This window comes from Peromyscus eremicus, chromosome 2 (genome assembly GCF_949786415.1).
Source record: "Peromyscus eremicus chromosome 2, PerEre_H2_v1, whole genome shotgun sequence".
NCBI lineage: Eukaryota > Metazoa > Chordata > Mammalia > Rodentia > Cricetidae > Peromyscus > Peromyscus eremicus.
Window position 1 is genome coordinate 121,447,272 of NC_081417.1, and position 16,325 is coordinate 121,463,596.

General features: G+C 52.5%; 1 protein-coding gene and 1 long non-coding RNA gene across 7 annotated transcripts in view; one reads left to right on the forward strand and one right to left on the reverse strand.

Moving 5' to 3' along the window:
• The window catches only part of Ssbp3 (single stranded DNA binding protein 3), a 152,275-nt gene that overhangs the window by 112,910 nt on the left and 23,040 nt on the right, over positions 1-16,325 (forward strand). For 4 of the 6 annotated variants that reach the window (XM_059254623.1, XM_059254618.1, XM_059254620.1 and 1 more), the window contains 2 exons: positions 15,221-15,301; positions 16,250-16,309. In XM_059254623.1, coding sequence (XP_059110606.1) covers positions 15,221-15,301; positions 16,250-16,309 — 141 coding nt within the window. Of the gene's footprint in view, positions 1-9,272; positions 9,515-15,220; positions 15,302-16,249; positions 16,310-16,325 lie in introns of those variants that run through there. The other 2 variants (XM_059254622.1, XM_059254619.1) reach the window with 2 other exon arrangements.
• Positions 999-9,178, reverse strand: LOC131903835 (uncharacterized). Its single transcript, XR_009377617.1, has 3 exons — positions 8,911-9,178; positions 2,296-2,379; positions 999-1,223 (listed from the first exon to the last, which is right to left on the reverse strand). It is a non-coding gene; the product is annotated as an uncharacterized LOC131903835 (long non-coding RNA).

Here is a 16,325-nt window from a genome sequence, read left to right on the forward strand (position 1 = left end):
CTTGTTATTTAAAAAGAAGGAAAAAAAAAAAAAAAGCCCTAACTCTGACAGCCACAGCACCTGGCGGTACTAGAGAGAGACACAGTACATGTTTGAACCGAGCTTGTTTGTGGTGTTCATGGTACAGAACAGAAGCCTACCCAGCCCTGGAGTGCTAGACCTGGAGTTCTGATGAGGCGCACACGGTCTGACCAAGAGCCAACTTGGGCACTCCGGACTGGTGCTCTGGAGAAATGCGCGTGCTGAATGTCTTCCAGCTTTGGTTTCCGCTGTGAACCCAGGAGGATTTGACATAGTCAAGCAGTGGCATTTCCCCCTTACAACTTGACTCAGGCTACACATCTGGCTACACATCTGGCAGGCAGGTAGGCTGCCTTGGCTAGGTCCCTAGTTCTTGGCCCCACAAGGGGAGACTGTCCATTAAAGATTGCTCGGCCCAGAGCTGGACAGTTGATTGCAGGAGAGCAGGGGTCACAGAGCAGAGTGCTGGGTACAGACTGTTTCCGTTCCTGTTTTGTTTTTAAATTCCAATAATTGTTTTCAGTTGTGTTTTTAAGCATGCAGCTTACTTTCGTTTTTCTCGGTGATTCTGCCAAGGAGGCAGGGCTGGGCGGGAGAGGGGGACTTAGAAAAAGGTGGAGGACTGCCCCACATTGTCCAGCCTCTGGCTTCCTAGCTCCCTATATCCTCTCCTTCACGGGCCACTGGAATCCAAGTGTAAGTGTCTGTCTGTTGTGTAAGAGAGGAAGGAAAGACTGTGGCCATCTTCTTGAAGAAGTTGCACGTAAATATCCAGCCAGAATCCGGATGGGGTTGCCCAGCAAACGAGTTCTACAGGAACCCAATGACAGTGTTCGATCAACAGAGGGCTAGTGAGAGTGTGTATGCATTCTGGTGTGGTCCAGTCTCGTCATTCATAGACATAGACATGGAGTCTTGGAGGGCGAAGGACTGGTGCCATAGGGCCCAGCAAAGGTCACAAGGATAAAAGTTGTGTGTTCTGTGGATCCGTCCTGGGCTAGCAGAGAGCGCCAACTCCTTTTACTGAAAGCTCAGCTGGTGGAGACAGTAAAGTTCCCCAGCACCCATCCCAGGGAGGCCTCCTTTCTGCCTCATTCCTCATTTCCAGCCACGCCTAGTGCCCCAGAGGACCTACCTTACCCTCCACCCTGTGCGTGGCTGGTACAAGGACACGGTCACCAGGCGGAAACACCACACAGCGCCTGGAAAATAAGAGAAATAAGCCAATAGAAGGACGAGATCCACAGCCCAGCCCTTCCTCCTGCAGACTCAGCTGCGGTCTTCCTGAGAGACGCAGCCTCAAGAGGCCTCCGCTGCTTGTTGACGTCCTGCCAAATGGTGGAGACAACCTTGTCTTGTGAGGCTCCAGCCTCAGATCCCAAGTCCTTGAGGGAATAGAGAGAAGCTAATTTGAAGCTTTGTAGAAGGCAGTTGACCCATCTGCAGGTTTTATGGAGAGTAGTGAGCTGCCTGGCGGTGGAAGTAAACAATCAAAGATAAGATGCCCATCTGAGCCTTGGGGTGCCCCATCTGAGCTTTGGGGGTCCCCTCTGAGCCTTGGGGTGCCCATCTGAGCCTTGGGATACCCCTCTGAGCTTTGGGGGTACCCCTCTGAGCCTTGGGGTGCCCATCTGAGCCTTGGGGTGCCCATCTGAGCCTTGGGGGTACCCCTCTGAGCCTTGGGGTGCCCATCTGAGCCTTGGGGTGGGTGGTATGTTTCCAGTGAGGTCAAGGTCAGGAAACAAGAATGTCCTCTGGTGGCAGTGGGCCGGCTCTAGAGGGTCGGTGCTGATGACAGCCTTCCCCTCCAGAAGAAAGGAAGAGCCGAGGGCACACGGGCCAGTCCTCCAGCCAGAAAGCTGCTTCCACAGAACAGGCACCTCTGCTGCACTTATGACCACTGCAAGTCTAGGGTTGGGGGGAAGGAGTAAGCCTCATTTTCCTGATTTCTGAAATCCTCTTCTAACTTGCTCTCAGGACTAGGGACCAGCGGGGAAGATGGTGAGCCAGGGCAGGGCATGGGGAGGAACCAAACCCATGGGTGTCAGGCGCGGTCCCTAGGGTTGGAACTCTGGGGAACAGGACGGGAGCCTTCCCCAAGGAGGGACCTCATGGTGAGACATGCCTCACAGAAGGACAGGCTGGGGTTAGGCAGTGATGGGCTGTTTGGGGAGCAGGGGTTGGGTGTGGTAGTAAATAAATGCCTCCTGCCCCTTTAGGTGCCCCCCCCCCCCGCCCTGATGGTGCTCAGGCCCTCCTAATGAGCTGTCTCACCTTAGAGGGGGGTGACGTGTTCTCCAGTAGAGAAGAGGTGTCTCCTTCTGTCTTGTGGAATTGCATTGACTTAGAACGGAGGCCCTGGAGAGCACAAATGAAGAAACCCTGCTGGGAATGGACAGGTCTGGCTAGGAAGATGGTCCTGGACAGGGCGGAGGACTATGACTTCTGTCAGAACTGCTTGTCTTTCGGCTGCAGCCTGCCCTCCACCCCAGGCCCCACCCCTCCACTCCAGCCTCTGCCCGGCCTGTTGTCCAGGAATTGAAGGCCCACAGGTGCTATGTGAGCCCCTATTCCCAAGGGGTTAGGAGCTCCCCCCAGCTCCCAGGTCCAGTCATCTGCTTCCAGACGGACAGAGGAGAGGGCAAGGTTACTGCTGCTGAGAAGGATTAGAGAGGAGGAAGTGTTCAGACTGCTGAGTCCAGGCCTCAGTTAGAGGTGAGGCCCTTCCTACTCTGCCCCTACCTGTTCAACTCCGCTTACTCTGGGAGCGACTACCCACCTCTGGTTACTATGATGGAAGCCAGATGTAGGGCAGAAACCTGAAGCGCCCCCTTCCCCTTTCCCCCAAGAGCTGCATACTCTGGATTGAATTTAGCCCTGCTGACAAATTCTTGTGTGTCCTTAGAGAGCCTTCCTACCCTCTCTGGGACTTTTGCCTTACCATCAGTCACCTTTCCTGGTCACCATCACCTCCATGGAGGTCAGACTGTGCTCACTCGGCAGCCAGCCTGGTGCCTTGTGTCTGCCCAGTGGCAGGTGACTGGCACCAGGGCTCCTAGCAACCGTGGACAAAAGGTTATTCCTGATGTGCCAGGCTGCCTGAGTGGCCGGCTGGGGCTTTGGCTGGTACGCCTGCCAACGTTCATGTGTGTGGACAGGTTTGTGCCTGCACACTCCAGCCGCCCTCCCTCCCCCTCAGGGGGGAAAAAAAAAACCTGTGCACTCCACATGTAGCGCCGTAACTCTCACTGATGAAATGGAAAGTTGAACATAAATCAATGTCTGCCGCCCGTTAGCTATGCATCAGCAGTCAGCGCCTGGGCGATTTGCTCGGTAACAAAGCCCCCAGTGGCTCTGTAGGCTGCGACTGCCCCCTAACGAGGAGCCAACTCCACACCGTGGAGCCCTGCTGGTTTTCTCCGATACCTCGCGGCTCTCTCTGTACCCTCCTTCCCAAGCAGGTCGGAGGCCTGGACAGAGAGCCCTGCCACCGTCCCTTGCACTGGTGGGCCTCACCTCCCAGGCTGTAAACTCGGGTCAGGCATGTATGCAGCTGATGCTAGATGGACTGGTGGCCTCTGCTGTGGAAGGCCTGGGGCTGGTTTCTCCTCTCCTTTTGGACCTGCATTTTATACTTTGGGTTTCTTTCAGTGTTGAGCTCTCTTTTCTGCTTCTGAGAGAGCTGGCCCATGCTGCCAGCAGCTCGGCTCTAGGCTGTCTCCTTTCCCCGACAGGAGTCGCTTGTAGTGGTGTTCCCATTTGTGGGAGCTGTCTTGTGTGGTCTCTCTGTAGCCTGTTGCAGGGGTAGAGACCCCCTGTACCTGTCCTGCCATGACATCAGCAGATTGTGTGAGATTTGTCTCCTTTACAGAAACAGAGAGGTCAGATTAGCTTAGTCCTTGTAGCAGAAAGGGTTTGAGGAAGAGAATTCCAGTAGAGCCTTGTCCTGGTGTGCCTCTGTGATGCACAGGTAGGTGTGGATGGTACCCTGTTCGGGCCAGGGAGTACCAAGTGGCCGTGAGCAGGGCCTTGGAAGCCACAGGGCTTTGCTTCTTCCTGGTAGCAGAACGTGGGCAGCACCTGAGGTGCCGTAGGATTCCTGCTGTTCCTGTCTGTGCTGGAGGGGGATGGGCCGGACACAAAGTATTCCTGTTCAATAGTGTTTCTTAGTGTTGCTGGAAGATGAGGAACAGCCTTCGTTCCGTGTCTGCAGCAGCCTGGAGAGCATGCTCTTCCCTCTGGTCAGTCAGGTGCAGAGCCCCACCCCTCCTTCCTCTATGAAACGGATTATCCTTCCTGGTGGTTAGGGTTGCTCCGAAAATCCAGTGAACCTCTCTGAACCTCAGTTGCTTCAGCTATGTTTGGGGTTGATGATACAGCCACGACTCCTCAGGGCCCATGTGAAGATGCTGTGAAGTGATGCCCAGGAGACCCTGCCTGGTGCTGGGTGCCTGCTGAGCCCTCTCTACCTACTACCATTTGGATGGCTGCTGTGTGTCTTGGGGCTGCTTTATTCTATGTGCTTTCTACCTAGCCAGGAGTCAGGGTTGCCTTGAATATATTCCCTTGACAGAAGGTGTCCTCGAGTGTAGCACACACAGTCTTCATGGCATTGCTGAGGTTCATGGATTCTCCAAATCAACTCCTCTGTCAGCACTTAACCCTCCAGTTCCACTGACAGGGTTGGGGCCTGGGAAACACCAGTCCCATTTGACCCTTCGATGGGGCAACTCCCTAGTCCTTTGCTGAAATCTGCCCACATGAATTACTCCGTGGCTTTGGCCACCCTGACTCCTTGTTCTTTAGTCTAGCCAACGGGAGCCTGGAGGGGAAGTGAGGGCGGGGAATTAGGTTGTGGGTTCAGGAGCCGCCGCTTCTGTTCATCGCAGGCTTGTTCATGTGAGCTTAATGGAGGCCTACTCTCAGACCCCAGGGAGTGTGTCGCCAGAATCTTGCCTGAGCATCATTTGAGTTTCATTTTTCCCTTGCCTGTAAAACAGAAACAGCTCCACCTACTTCATCAGCTCTGAATTGAACCAAAGAGCATGAGAATGGTTGGAAATCTACAGGATTCCTTCTCAGAGGCCAGCCAGCATTCAGTCATTCCCTCATGCAGCACACAGTCACAGTTGATAGCCTTCTGCCTGGCCCTCCTGGGCCCCTGGGTGTTCATGATGCCATCCTGGACCGCCATGTCAAGTACTCTTCCTGTCCCCAGCGTCCCTTAATTATAAAACGCCTCATTTCTTAATACAGCATCTGGACCCTGTCTGACCTGCCCTTGATATCCTCACCACATTGGTAGATCAGCTCTTGGTTTCAGGGCAAGGGCCAGACCTGTTGTCTTGGGCCTGGTCTCTGTCTTCCATCAGTCTGTGAATTCTTCTCCCAACTGCAGAGCTCTCTCTTTCAAGAGAAGGCTCTTGGTTCTCAGGTCATCGTTATTCGAGGCTTTCACAGTCTTGCCCTATCCTTGCTCTAAGGTCAAAGTGCACAAACCCAACGGATCTAGTCAGGTTCCTCTTCCTGAAGTTTGTTTTTAACTGGTCCCAATAAACTTGCTCTGCAGCTGTAAAAACAGTCGAGGAGTCTGGAAATCCATGATCTGGTCTGGAGAAGTTACCTGTTTTCTGAGTCCTGGTCCCTGGTAACATTAGAAGGGGTGGGCATGGGGCGCATGAGGAAATATATCCCAGGCTGGTGTGTTCCTGCCCTCGAAGAGCCTATCCAGTGGGATTCCTGAGTGGGTAATAAGGAAAAGGCTCCTGAAGAGTTCTAGGAGGTGGACAGGATCCTGAGCTGACAGCTTCACGTAGGAGCAGCTACCTTTCGGTGATAATGGGCTCCTGGTGCTGGCCTGAGCGCTGGAGTCTGGGCACTGTAGACTCGTGATTGTCTTACAGCCACATCAAGATCTTCAGAGGGCACACAGGCCGGGCTCCTGCCACAACTCCGGCTTCGTCCATTACCCCAGAGTCACTCCTTGGGCTTCTGCCAAAGTCCTTCAGGGACTGTGTATGTTGCCCATGTGACAATGGACCAGGCACCTTAAACATGTTTCACTTAATGGAGAAAAGAGTCCCAGGTCGTCCCAGCATGTCGGGGAAGAAAAAGAAACCATAGACCTACTAAGGGAGCTCTGGGGGCAAAATACAAATCGCTGGCCTCCAGGTCTGTTCTCAGGTATCTGCTGTTTGGTGGGTGGTGGAGGCTGAATTCTGGGCATTTTGGGTGTGTGGCTTCCAGGGCTCCGTTACCCTCTTCCTGGTTGCCTGTGAGCAATCATGAATTGTCTGTTGAGCTGTGCCGTGCTAGTCGGAGGGACTGTGTGCACAAGTGAGCCTGTAGGCCTTCGAGTAGAGCAGGATTCTGTGGGTAGAGGAGGCCAGGCCTCTTTAACATGCACCTCACCTTCACTGTGCTGCTGTGATTAACAGCAGAGCCGGAGCGCTGGCAGGCAGGGTGGAGGCTGGCAGGCTGGAGCTGGCTGCATGGTAACACTGCCCAATTTCAGAGCAAATGGCAGTTTTTAAGGGGGCGGGGAGCAGATTGCTCTGGCAGAGCAGGAATATTCTCCCAGTGTCCAGAGGAACCGATGCAGTTTACTCTCGAGGTCCATCTCTACTTCTTACATATCCCCAAAACATGTTACTTTGCAATGAATAGAAGTCAGAGAAAGAAGGGTCTGTCATCTGGAGCCTGCTGGAAGCCCTCAGGGAACCTCGACCGAGTCAGTGTCGTGAGAGATCCCAGCAAGGCCGCAGAGTCCACTCACAGCAAGAATATAGTGGCTTTCCTCCTTCCCTGTGTAGTTGGCAAGTGATGAGAATTAGCACCCTGGACAGCTGTTAGCTCGCAGGTCTCCCCATGGCCATAGGTTCTGATTCTTGACTTGAGAAAGAAATAGAGAAACATGTTGGGGGAAAGAAATGGATATGTGATCCTTGGAGCTAACAGTCTAATAGTGACTTCCTTACAGTAGCTCCCATAGATTAAAACTCTTCAGTACCAGGCCCAGATCCTCACCTTTGTGTAAGCACACCTTTTCCTGAACTGGGGCTGCCTGGACTCCATCCTGTGGGCCCAGACTGTCCAGGGCACATTTACACCCTCCAGGGTCCTGCCTCCTGCCATTCTGCCACGGTCACTGCTTGTCTGAATCTCTCCTGCACTTGGTTTCTGTCTCTGATGTTGCGATGGTCATGGTTTCACTTTGTTCTCTCTAACCAGCCTTCAGCTCCAGAGGTTGCTCATGTCTCCAGTGCTTAACATACACATGGCACAGAGGATGGTACCCAGTAGTCAGATGGACCGGCTGCAGCAAGCTGTGGGTCCTGCCCATTAGTCTGAATGCTGGGTATTTTTCCTTTGCCCCCCCCCCCCCGAGGTGGCCAATTACACAGATAACAGACACATAGTGGTCCAGCAGGGAGACCTCAAGGTTTTAGTGACTCCCAAAATCTCTCCTCTTTTGCCCCATCCCAACCCATGCATTCAAGATTAGGCCTGATGAACTCAGAGACTCCTCCATGCACCTCAGTCCTTAGGAAAGGGGCCAAGCAGTCTGAACCTGCCAAAAGAATGCAAATGCTCATGTCAGAGACAAGAAGCCCAGCACTGTAGCAGAGATGAAGTAATTGAGATCGTCACCAAGGAGGATCTCTGGGGATGAGGGCAGGGATGCACACATGGAGGTCAAGGTCAGCTTCTGAGTCGGTTTCTTTCTTCCACCTTGTGGGTCCAGGGATCACACTTGGGTCATTAAGCATGGCAGCACTAAGCAGCCATCTCACCAGCCCTGGGGCTGGCTTTCATGCTGTGGTGGTGAACTGTAGTTTATTCAGGACCAAAGTCAAGCAAACCAGGCTGGTGAATGGTGATGTGGTCAGTATTTGCCAGTCCCCGGCTTGCATTCATTCCGGCTATCTCCCATGGGATAAATCTTGGCTCTCAGCTAATGCCTTAATGTCACTGGTTTGTCATCCACTCCCCACCCCCCACCCATCCTCCACCCCCATCCCGCTGCCGCCGCCACACACTTCACACTCACTGTGTGGCCGAGGCTCTCTGTGGCCCTCGACCCCCTCTTGCCTGACTCCATTTTCTCCTTTGCAAATATTTGGTTTTTATTTTCTTTGTCTTTTAAGGGAGATGTGAGCTTAAAGTCAAAGGTGTGTATAGTATTATATTTTTCCTTACAAATTAATAAAGGCCCCCCCTTTTCCCTCATCAGCCCTGAGAGCCATCATCTCATCCAGCTATTGGTAGGTCATTCCTGTGATGGGCAGGCAGGCTAGCAAATGTCCACGGCTTTGTGAGCCGTGTTGCGACTTCTCAGCACTCCCATTGGAGCACAAAGGTACAGATGAACCGCTGATGCTGGTGAGCATGGCTGTGTCCCAATAAAACTTTATAAAGAGCTGGCAGGCCAGATTTCTCTCTGAGCTTACTGTAGTCTGGTCTGATAGCTGTGCCCGTGGGGTCTTTCTGCTGCCGCTCACTCCAGCCTCCACCTGAACTGTGCACAGAGTTGAGTGTGTGCATGTGCCTTCATGGCTGGGGCATGGTTGGCCCCTTTCTCTGCCTAAGAGCAGTAAGCACAAATTCCCTTGCCATAGGGATAACAGTCACTGTAAGAGTTGGAGTAAGAAGAGGACCATTCCTTCTCTTTGTTTTAGAAGCTGTCATCTAGCTGGGCACAGTGGCACATACTTTAATCCCAGAACTCGGGAGGCAAAGGCAGGCAGATCTGAGTTCAAGGCCAGCCTGGTCTACCAAGTAAGTTCCAGGACAGCCAGGGCTACACAAGGAAGCCCTGTCTCAAACAACAACAGCAACAAAAACCAAAACATCATCATCTACTGGCTCATGGGCAAATGTGTCACTTACATGTTGAGATTCCTTTTCTTGAGTGTTCCGTGTGTCTTAGAGGGCCCATTTGAGATTCACGTTCACTGTGAGTCATCTCTCCTTTGCCCGGTGCATCCTGACTTCTCAGGGAAACGGACTGGGAAGAATGGAGTGGTGCTGGCTTCCCTCAGTTCAGGCAGAAAGCAGTGCGCCTCTGCTGATCCTCCCTGATGGCTCCCCAGAGTGAAAATGCTCATTGTGCGGTCCTCACTCTTAACTGGTGACTTCCCCATCCCAGGAAGATGGCCACCGGCCACTTACCGGAAGTCTAGCCCCACCCCACTGTCCCATGCCCACAGTATTGTGAGCTCATCCATGGGGCACCCAGCAAACCCACCTGATGGCTCAGGCTCCTAACTCAGCTTCCAGAAGCTCCTGCTGTGTGTGCGCAGATTCACACTGGGCACACACATAAGAGGTTCTCAGTCCCTCCGCCTTAGAATCTGTGCTCCCCAGTGCACTCACCCGTTAACAAAAGAAAAAGCCTTTCCCAGGGGACACACTGAAGCAGGACAGAGACAGCGCTCTGCGCTGCGGCGGATTCGTTCACGCGGATAGAAGTGAAGAAGTAACATCTCCTCTGGTGAGCACTTGTAGAGTTGACTTGTCCGTCTCTGATCCTGCCAGCTGTCAGCCTCCAGTGCCAGTGGGGTAAAGCCGACGGCGTGTGCAGATTCAGGATAGTTATGGCTTGTGGGCACATCTTGGTCCTCTCTGCAGAGTAGGGCTCACAGCCTTTTCTGCCCACGTTTGTGTCCAGGGAATGGAGTTGATTGTCTGTGAAGTGCTTTTGCTGTGTGTGTAGTCATCATAATTTTATATTCCCTCTTCTACAGCAACACGTCCAGCAGGCAGGCGGCCACTAGTCCCATAAGGCCCTCCTACTCTACTGCTGACTGATAAAACCCAGAGTCCACAGAGTTAGCTGGGGATGTCATGGGGTCTTACTTTACCCCATGAAACTACGTCTTTTAAGTCCCCTTTCCAATGACCTCTGAGGACAAAAGTCAGATTTGGCCTAGATGATAATGACACCACCATTACAAAGCACTGTCCCAGCCCTTGGGACCGGGTATTAACAAGGAACCTGGATGATGAACAGTCAAGGGCTTAGGCCACAAAGCCATGGCTCTAACCCTGGTGTCACAGCCTTAACCTTATGCCTGCTCCTTCCAGGCATGTGCAGGTACTCCTGGGGGAGTGTAGGTGGCATTTAAGAAAGGAGCACATAATTTTTCTTTTCTTTTCTCCTTTAAAAATTAGTATATGTTTTGTTTTCTCTAATTGTCTTTATTATATTAAAGAACTGTCATCCTTTACCCAAGTCATTTAGAGTACCAACTTGGTCAGTCTGTTGGTACCCACATGTTATCTTAGTTCCTTGAGCTCAAAAGCATTAGAGGTACCACCCAGAGCTTTTTGAGGCCCCTTGATGGTAGCTGCGTGGGCGCCTCGCTGCACAGGCCCCGTCCCGGATGTTCTAATGAGGCAAACAACAACCATTGCTGCCCCAGAGCTCTGTACACACCACCTCCTGACACGCAGGCTATTGGCCGAGGCTTGCAGGATACTCTGTGGCTTTCCTCAGGCTGTGGACACTCATGGCAGGACACCCTGACCCAAGCCAGAACCAGCCAGCCACATTGCCATTTTCCCTGTCACAGACAAGAATGCCTGAGAGGCCCATCGTGAGCTGGGCCACACTGCTGTAGTGTCTACATAGATGGTTCCATTTCTCTTCAGGAGGCCTGAGATTCAGGGATGTTAGGGAATTGGACTCACCACATATACATCGAGGCTTTCCCCATCATGCCCTAGTGCCTCTCTCCAAAGCTTCAGTATAGGGCGTAGCCAGATTGTGGCAGGCGAGGCTCTTGTTGTGAAATGCTTTTCTGCAAAGACCTCCGGTCTTCGAGCTGCGGGAGTGCTGCTCCCTACCATGCTGATGCCCATAAAGGCCTTTCCACTAAACCATCAACATCCAGATTGTAAGGTTCTGTGAAATGGCCGAACACTTGCCTCCATCACACCCGTAACAGAGCCTCCCAGGCCTTGCCTAAGTGGCTCTCACAGCCTGCTGGATATAACACTACTTAATGCTGAAATTACAGGAAAAAGAATGAGAAGGCAGTGTGGGGGTTCCAGTGTCCAAAGACAGCAATCTAGAGGCAGCTGTGAGGGAAGGACAAATCCATGAACAGGGTCGGGGCAGTATGAAGGCCACACAGAACATGGGTATGTCTGCCACCTTTTCCAGAATTCAGGAGCTGCGATTGCCCTTCATTTGGTTCCCCCTCGACTCGGGTCCCCTGTCACCACTCCATAGACAGTGAGGGTAGTAGATATGTCTGATCTACTGCAGGAGCTCCCGGGGGGCTCCTAGAGCAGATCTGTAGTCTGTAGCCACTCTGCGCCTCAGTTTACCTCTCTGGGCAGCAAGAGGGAGCTAGGCATCATTAACACTGGGCCAGGAGCGCTGCTGGACATAGATATGCTGCTCATGAGCTTGCAGGATGGAGGACTCCTCCAGATCCCTGGGCCCCAGAGTCAGGCTGTGAAACCTGCCTGTTCCCCCCACTCAGTAACTACAGAGCTAATGAGTACATTCCCCTTTCTGGGCTTTGTTCCTGGCTATGAAAGGGCGTGGCTGGTGGTCCTTTCGTTGCGGTACGTAGGATCAAGTGAGCTGGTGCAGGCAAAAGCCCGTTCTCCCCTGTGTTGTCAGAATTGGTTTTGCTCATCAGTGAGAGGCCAAGAGTAGCCAGCGACAAAGCTAGAATTTGAACCCAGTTTTTCCCCCTCCCCACGCCCTGTTTTTTTAAAAACAGATGTAGATGGGGACGTAGTCTGTCACGGAGAGAACCCTGGTAAATGAGTTAGGAGGCTTAGCTCAGCAAATAGGTAGTTCCTGGTAGGCCCTAGCCTGGGCTTTCCTAGGGAAAGTGGGGGGGGGGGCAGATAGCTGTCACTGTAGGGCCATCTGTAAGCAGGTGACTACTGGAGCTGTGCTCAGCCTTCCTGATCCACCCTAATGTTGTACAGTTCTTGTGGCAGAAACCCCCCAGCACCCACCCTTGAGGGAATGGGCCTTGGCCAGCCATGCTTCTAGACAAAGCTATTTTAGGGTCTTCAAAAGGCCTCCGGCAGCTGAACTCCAAGAACTTGTCCTGCCTGGGAAACTGATCACTAGGACACCCCCCTCCTCTCCTCACGCCCAGCTCACTTGTTCAGTCTCTGGGGATGTTTATGAGTGCCGCCTCCCATCCCCACAAAGGTCAGAAACCTCCAGCAAGGGCTTCGTTTGTTTGTTTTGTCCTACGTCCCGCGTAGTTTTGCCCACGCAGAACCAATTGAAAAGACCATCGAGTTCCCTTTCTGTAAACCAACCGGCAGCTCTCTGGAGAGGCCAGTGCGGCCACTGGTTGTCGGCTGAAGGAAATGGCAGCGAAGATTTCTCTGAACATAATGCTGTGCTTTGCTCCTGAGCACGTGCCAGGCTGTGAGGGGTTCCTTCTGGGGTGCTGCAGTCAGAAGGACACAGCACAGTAAGACATGGCCAGGCTGAGGACATGTAGTAGGGGTCCAGAGAACCCGAGTGACCCACTGGCACACAGGAAGCTTTTTGCTTCTGACCCATACAGCAGGCTCCGGGAAAGGCCAGGGGCTGTGCCTGGAAGTTTATAAAGCCTCAGGTCGGTGGCTGACAGTCAGGGGTGATGTGTCCCCTCAGGGAGATGACTTGAGTGAGCCTCATCTGAATTGAGGTCGCCATGGGTTTTCTCTCTGGGCGATCTCTGTTGGCCGGGGCCAGGATTCTCTGGCCCACCTTCACATCCATAAGGAGACATGGGAACTGCTGATCCCCAGGTTCAACAGCCCCTTCCCTCCCTGTCCCCACATGCCAGGGCCTCACCAATAGCCTTGTTCTGTGTTGTGTCTGTCTGGTGACAAACTTGCTGTCCCCACATGTTCAGAAGCCCCCTTGCCTTCTAGCCAGGCTTCAGACCTGGTGTTGAGCACTGAGCCTCAAGACAGCCATCATGTGAGGCCCCAAGGTGCGCACCTGTGGGTGCCTCAAGTCCTTTCCTCTACTCAGCAAGTGAGGTAGCCGCTAGGAGGCACACAGGTGTGAGAGGTTTGCCCCCAACAGCCTGCTCGCTCTGCAGACGCACTTCCGGGACCAGGGGAGGGAGGAAGGACTGTTAGGGAGGAGGCACTCCCTGTTGCCAAGAGCTGGGGACCAGCAGACCAGCCTTTGCCCCCTCTTGGCAGCTGGACCTTACCCTTGAGCTCTCTTCCTCCGTTCTTTTTCATTTTCTTTTTTTTTGGGGGGTTGGCTTCAAATTATCTTGTTTTGTTTACATTACACCCAAGTTTTGTGGTACAAAAGACTTGCAGGTGCAAATATGTCCCGCCTTCATTAACTTCCCCTCCCTTTTTAATTTATGTGATTTCAATTTTCCTTCCCTGTACTGTTAATTAGAGGACCCTCTAATCAGTGCCATTATCACAGTGGTATTCATGTTTAGGAAAGCCGCTAAACAAATGCTTGCAAAATTGCTAAATGGCTAATTAATGTCTGTTAATTAAGAAAATTGCTCATGGTAACAAACCATGCCGTTGCTGGCAGCCGCTAGAAAGACACACACTTGTTGAAATTAGTAGCGTGGCAGGTAGGGGAACATCTGCTCCTCCAAGCCTTCCGGAAGTGAACAGCCCCTCACTTAGCCAAGAAGCTCCAGGCCTGTCCCCGGTGGTGCCCTGGGCTGCTGGACAGCCCTTGCCTCTTGTTCTGCACACTTCTTTGTTGTCTCGGCCTCACCTCCACCCCCACCTCCTCCCCAGCCCCTCAGTGAGCAGAGCGTGGCTGCCTGGTTTTGAGACTGAGGATGGAACCAATCACTGTGGCTAACTTGTAGCTTTTCCTTTGAAAAAAGTAGCTTTCCTTACCCTTCATGAATATCTGGAGTTTTCCTCCAAAATCACTTCCAATGCTAAGGGACAGTCAAGGTGGAGAATAGTGTATTGGGATGTGTGACTCATGCCCCTATCCTGAGTCCAGGTCCCAATGGCCTGTTGGCCAGAAGGGGCTTCTATGGCAAACTGTCTGTGACCCACAGTGGGACACTTCTGTGACATTGTCTCCTGCACACTAGAAGTTCTAAAGAGATACTCTCCTTATGATACATAAATAAGGCTCCCTGATATTTTCTTTTCCTTTATTCCTTTTGTTTTTGTTGTGTTTGTACTTAACTGTATTGATATCAGCACCCACTCATGGGTTATAACCCACAGTTTGACCAACTCTGAAGGTTAAGTGAATTCATCTCCTCATGTTTGGTAGGGAGTCAAGGTAAGGATAGCCCAGAGCTTTGGGTCAGCTTGGACTGCAGATGGTTCACTGTCACCTGGTGTGGAAAGTGGGCCCTCCACCCCTGAGCCGCCAAGCGGTGATAGTCCCCCTGCGCCACTTTACCCTCGGCCAACCCCGCCTCTTAGAGGTGGTGTGGCTGTGACCCAGTCTCTTCGTGTCTTGGGACCTGTTTTCCACATTTGTGAAAGTTGAAAGAAGAGACACTGCCGTGCAGAGCTGTGTTGAGCTGTAGGTGAATTCATGAACCGCAGAGCCCCGGCACTGCTCACACTGGGCGGACGCTTGGCGACTCTCTGTATTCCCCATTGGCTTAGAACCTAGCGCCACCTGCTCCTCTGCTTCTGTCCATGTTCAGCCATCGTTCCCTGTGTCCCGCTTCCACCCAGCAGGCCCTTGACAGATATTGTCCCAGATGACCCGCTCTCTGTCTCTCAGATCGGGAGCTCCTTGAGGGCAGGGACTTCACCTGATGCCTTGCGTGTCTTCTGAAAGTGGTCCTTGCAGGCTTTGCGTCTGGGTCCAGGGGCCCTGTCTGTACCATTGTCTGAGTCAACCAGCGTATTTAACATGGCAAACTCTGTTCAGCGGTAGCCTGTGTCCGGCCCTCGCTCCTGTGTGCTTTGATGAAGGTGCTTTGTTTTATTTTTTTTGTTGTTGTTGTTTTTTTCCAAATCCCCTGTGAATGTTCTGGTCAGCCTCCCTCCTTCCCGCCTGCCCGCCCGCCGTTGTTCGCCATTGAACCAGGACCCAAGCAGCGCTCCGCCACCTCCCGCCAGCCACAGCCCACCACCCGCACGCCCGCCCGCCCGCCCGCCGCCACTCTGCGTTTTGGTTTAATTTTTGTTCTTTTAAGCTTCTTCTGCGCTTCTCCATGTGCTGTGATCTATAACCTGCCTCTACTGTCTGGCCTCACAGGGTCCTCCGGGGTCACAGCCCTCGCCGCACGCACAGCCTCCACCTCACAATCCCAGCAGCATGATGGGACCCCACAGTCAGGTAAACGCACTGTGGCTCACCGGCCCGCCAGCCGGGGGGCGCGGGGCAGGAGGAAGGAGAGAGCCCGTAGAGGAAAAACAAAAATCACAATGTGCTCCAGGGGTGCCTTCCAGTCATAATTGACAAGTTTAATTGAAATCATCTATATATATATTTACTAAAGACAGTCTCCATTTCTTGGACATCCCACTCAGTTTGGATACGAAACCAAGAGAAAAGAAACAAAAAATATTTCTGTGACCTTGTCAGTGGCCTTTATGTTTTTGTTTTTTCCTCTCTCACTTTTGTTTGATTTTGAGTTTGGTCAACCATTTGTTTGTAACCGAGGCTGCATCCCTGGCCTTTTCTTTGTGCGCTCTCGCTGCTGAGAAAGCTTTCTCGCCCATTTCCCGCATTGAGTTAGGGAGCCCGCTGTCCCTTTCGGGTTTTTTGTTTTTCTTTTTTCTTTTTTGTTTTTTGTTTTTTTTTTCCATCCATGTTTTCCCATGAGTCCTTGCTCCCTCCCCACTCCTCCTCGTCGATGGTTTCTCTGTGTGTGCTTGTGTGTGTGCTTGTGTGTGCAGGGTGTCCTGCTTTGTCTGCAGACCTGAAGATGTGACGTCTCCCTCCTTTTTCTTGTTGTTTTATTTGCCCTCGTGGAGAGCAGAGGTCTCCTTTGCCCTGCGTTGATTTAGCTATTCTGCATCCTGTGTGAAGTCCCAGCCGCTGCCCCTCCGCCCAAAGTAGATTCCTGCAAGCCAGTGCAGGTTGGGAGACGCGTTGTGTTGTGTGGATCTTTTGTTCCTCTGCCCAAGGGAAGTTTTGCCCGGAAGGAAGAGGCTGCCGGACTAGAGAGACCTTTAAAGAGCACTAGTTATAATAAACTGGACTTTGCAGAGTGCAAAGCATTTGTGTTTGTCACTGTTTAGTAGTTCAGGCTGTCATTGAACTAATTCCCTATAATTACAGCCTTTTATGTCACCGCGATATGCAGGCGGCCCCAGGCCTCCGATCAGAATGGGAAACCAGGTACAGTACCTTATCT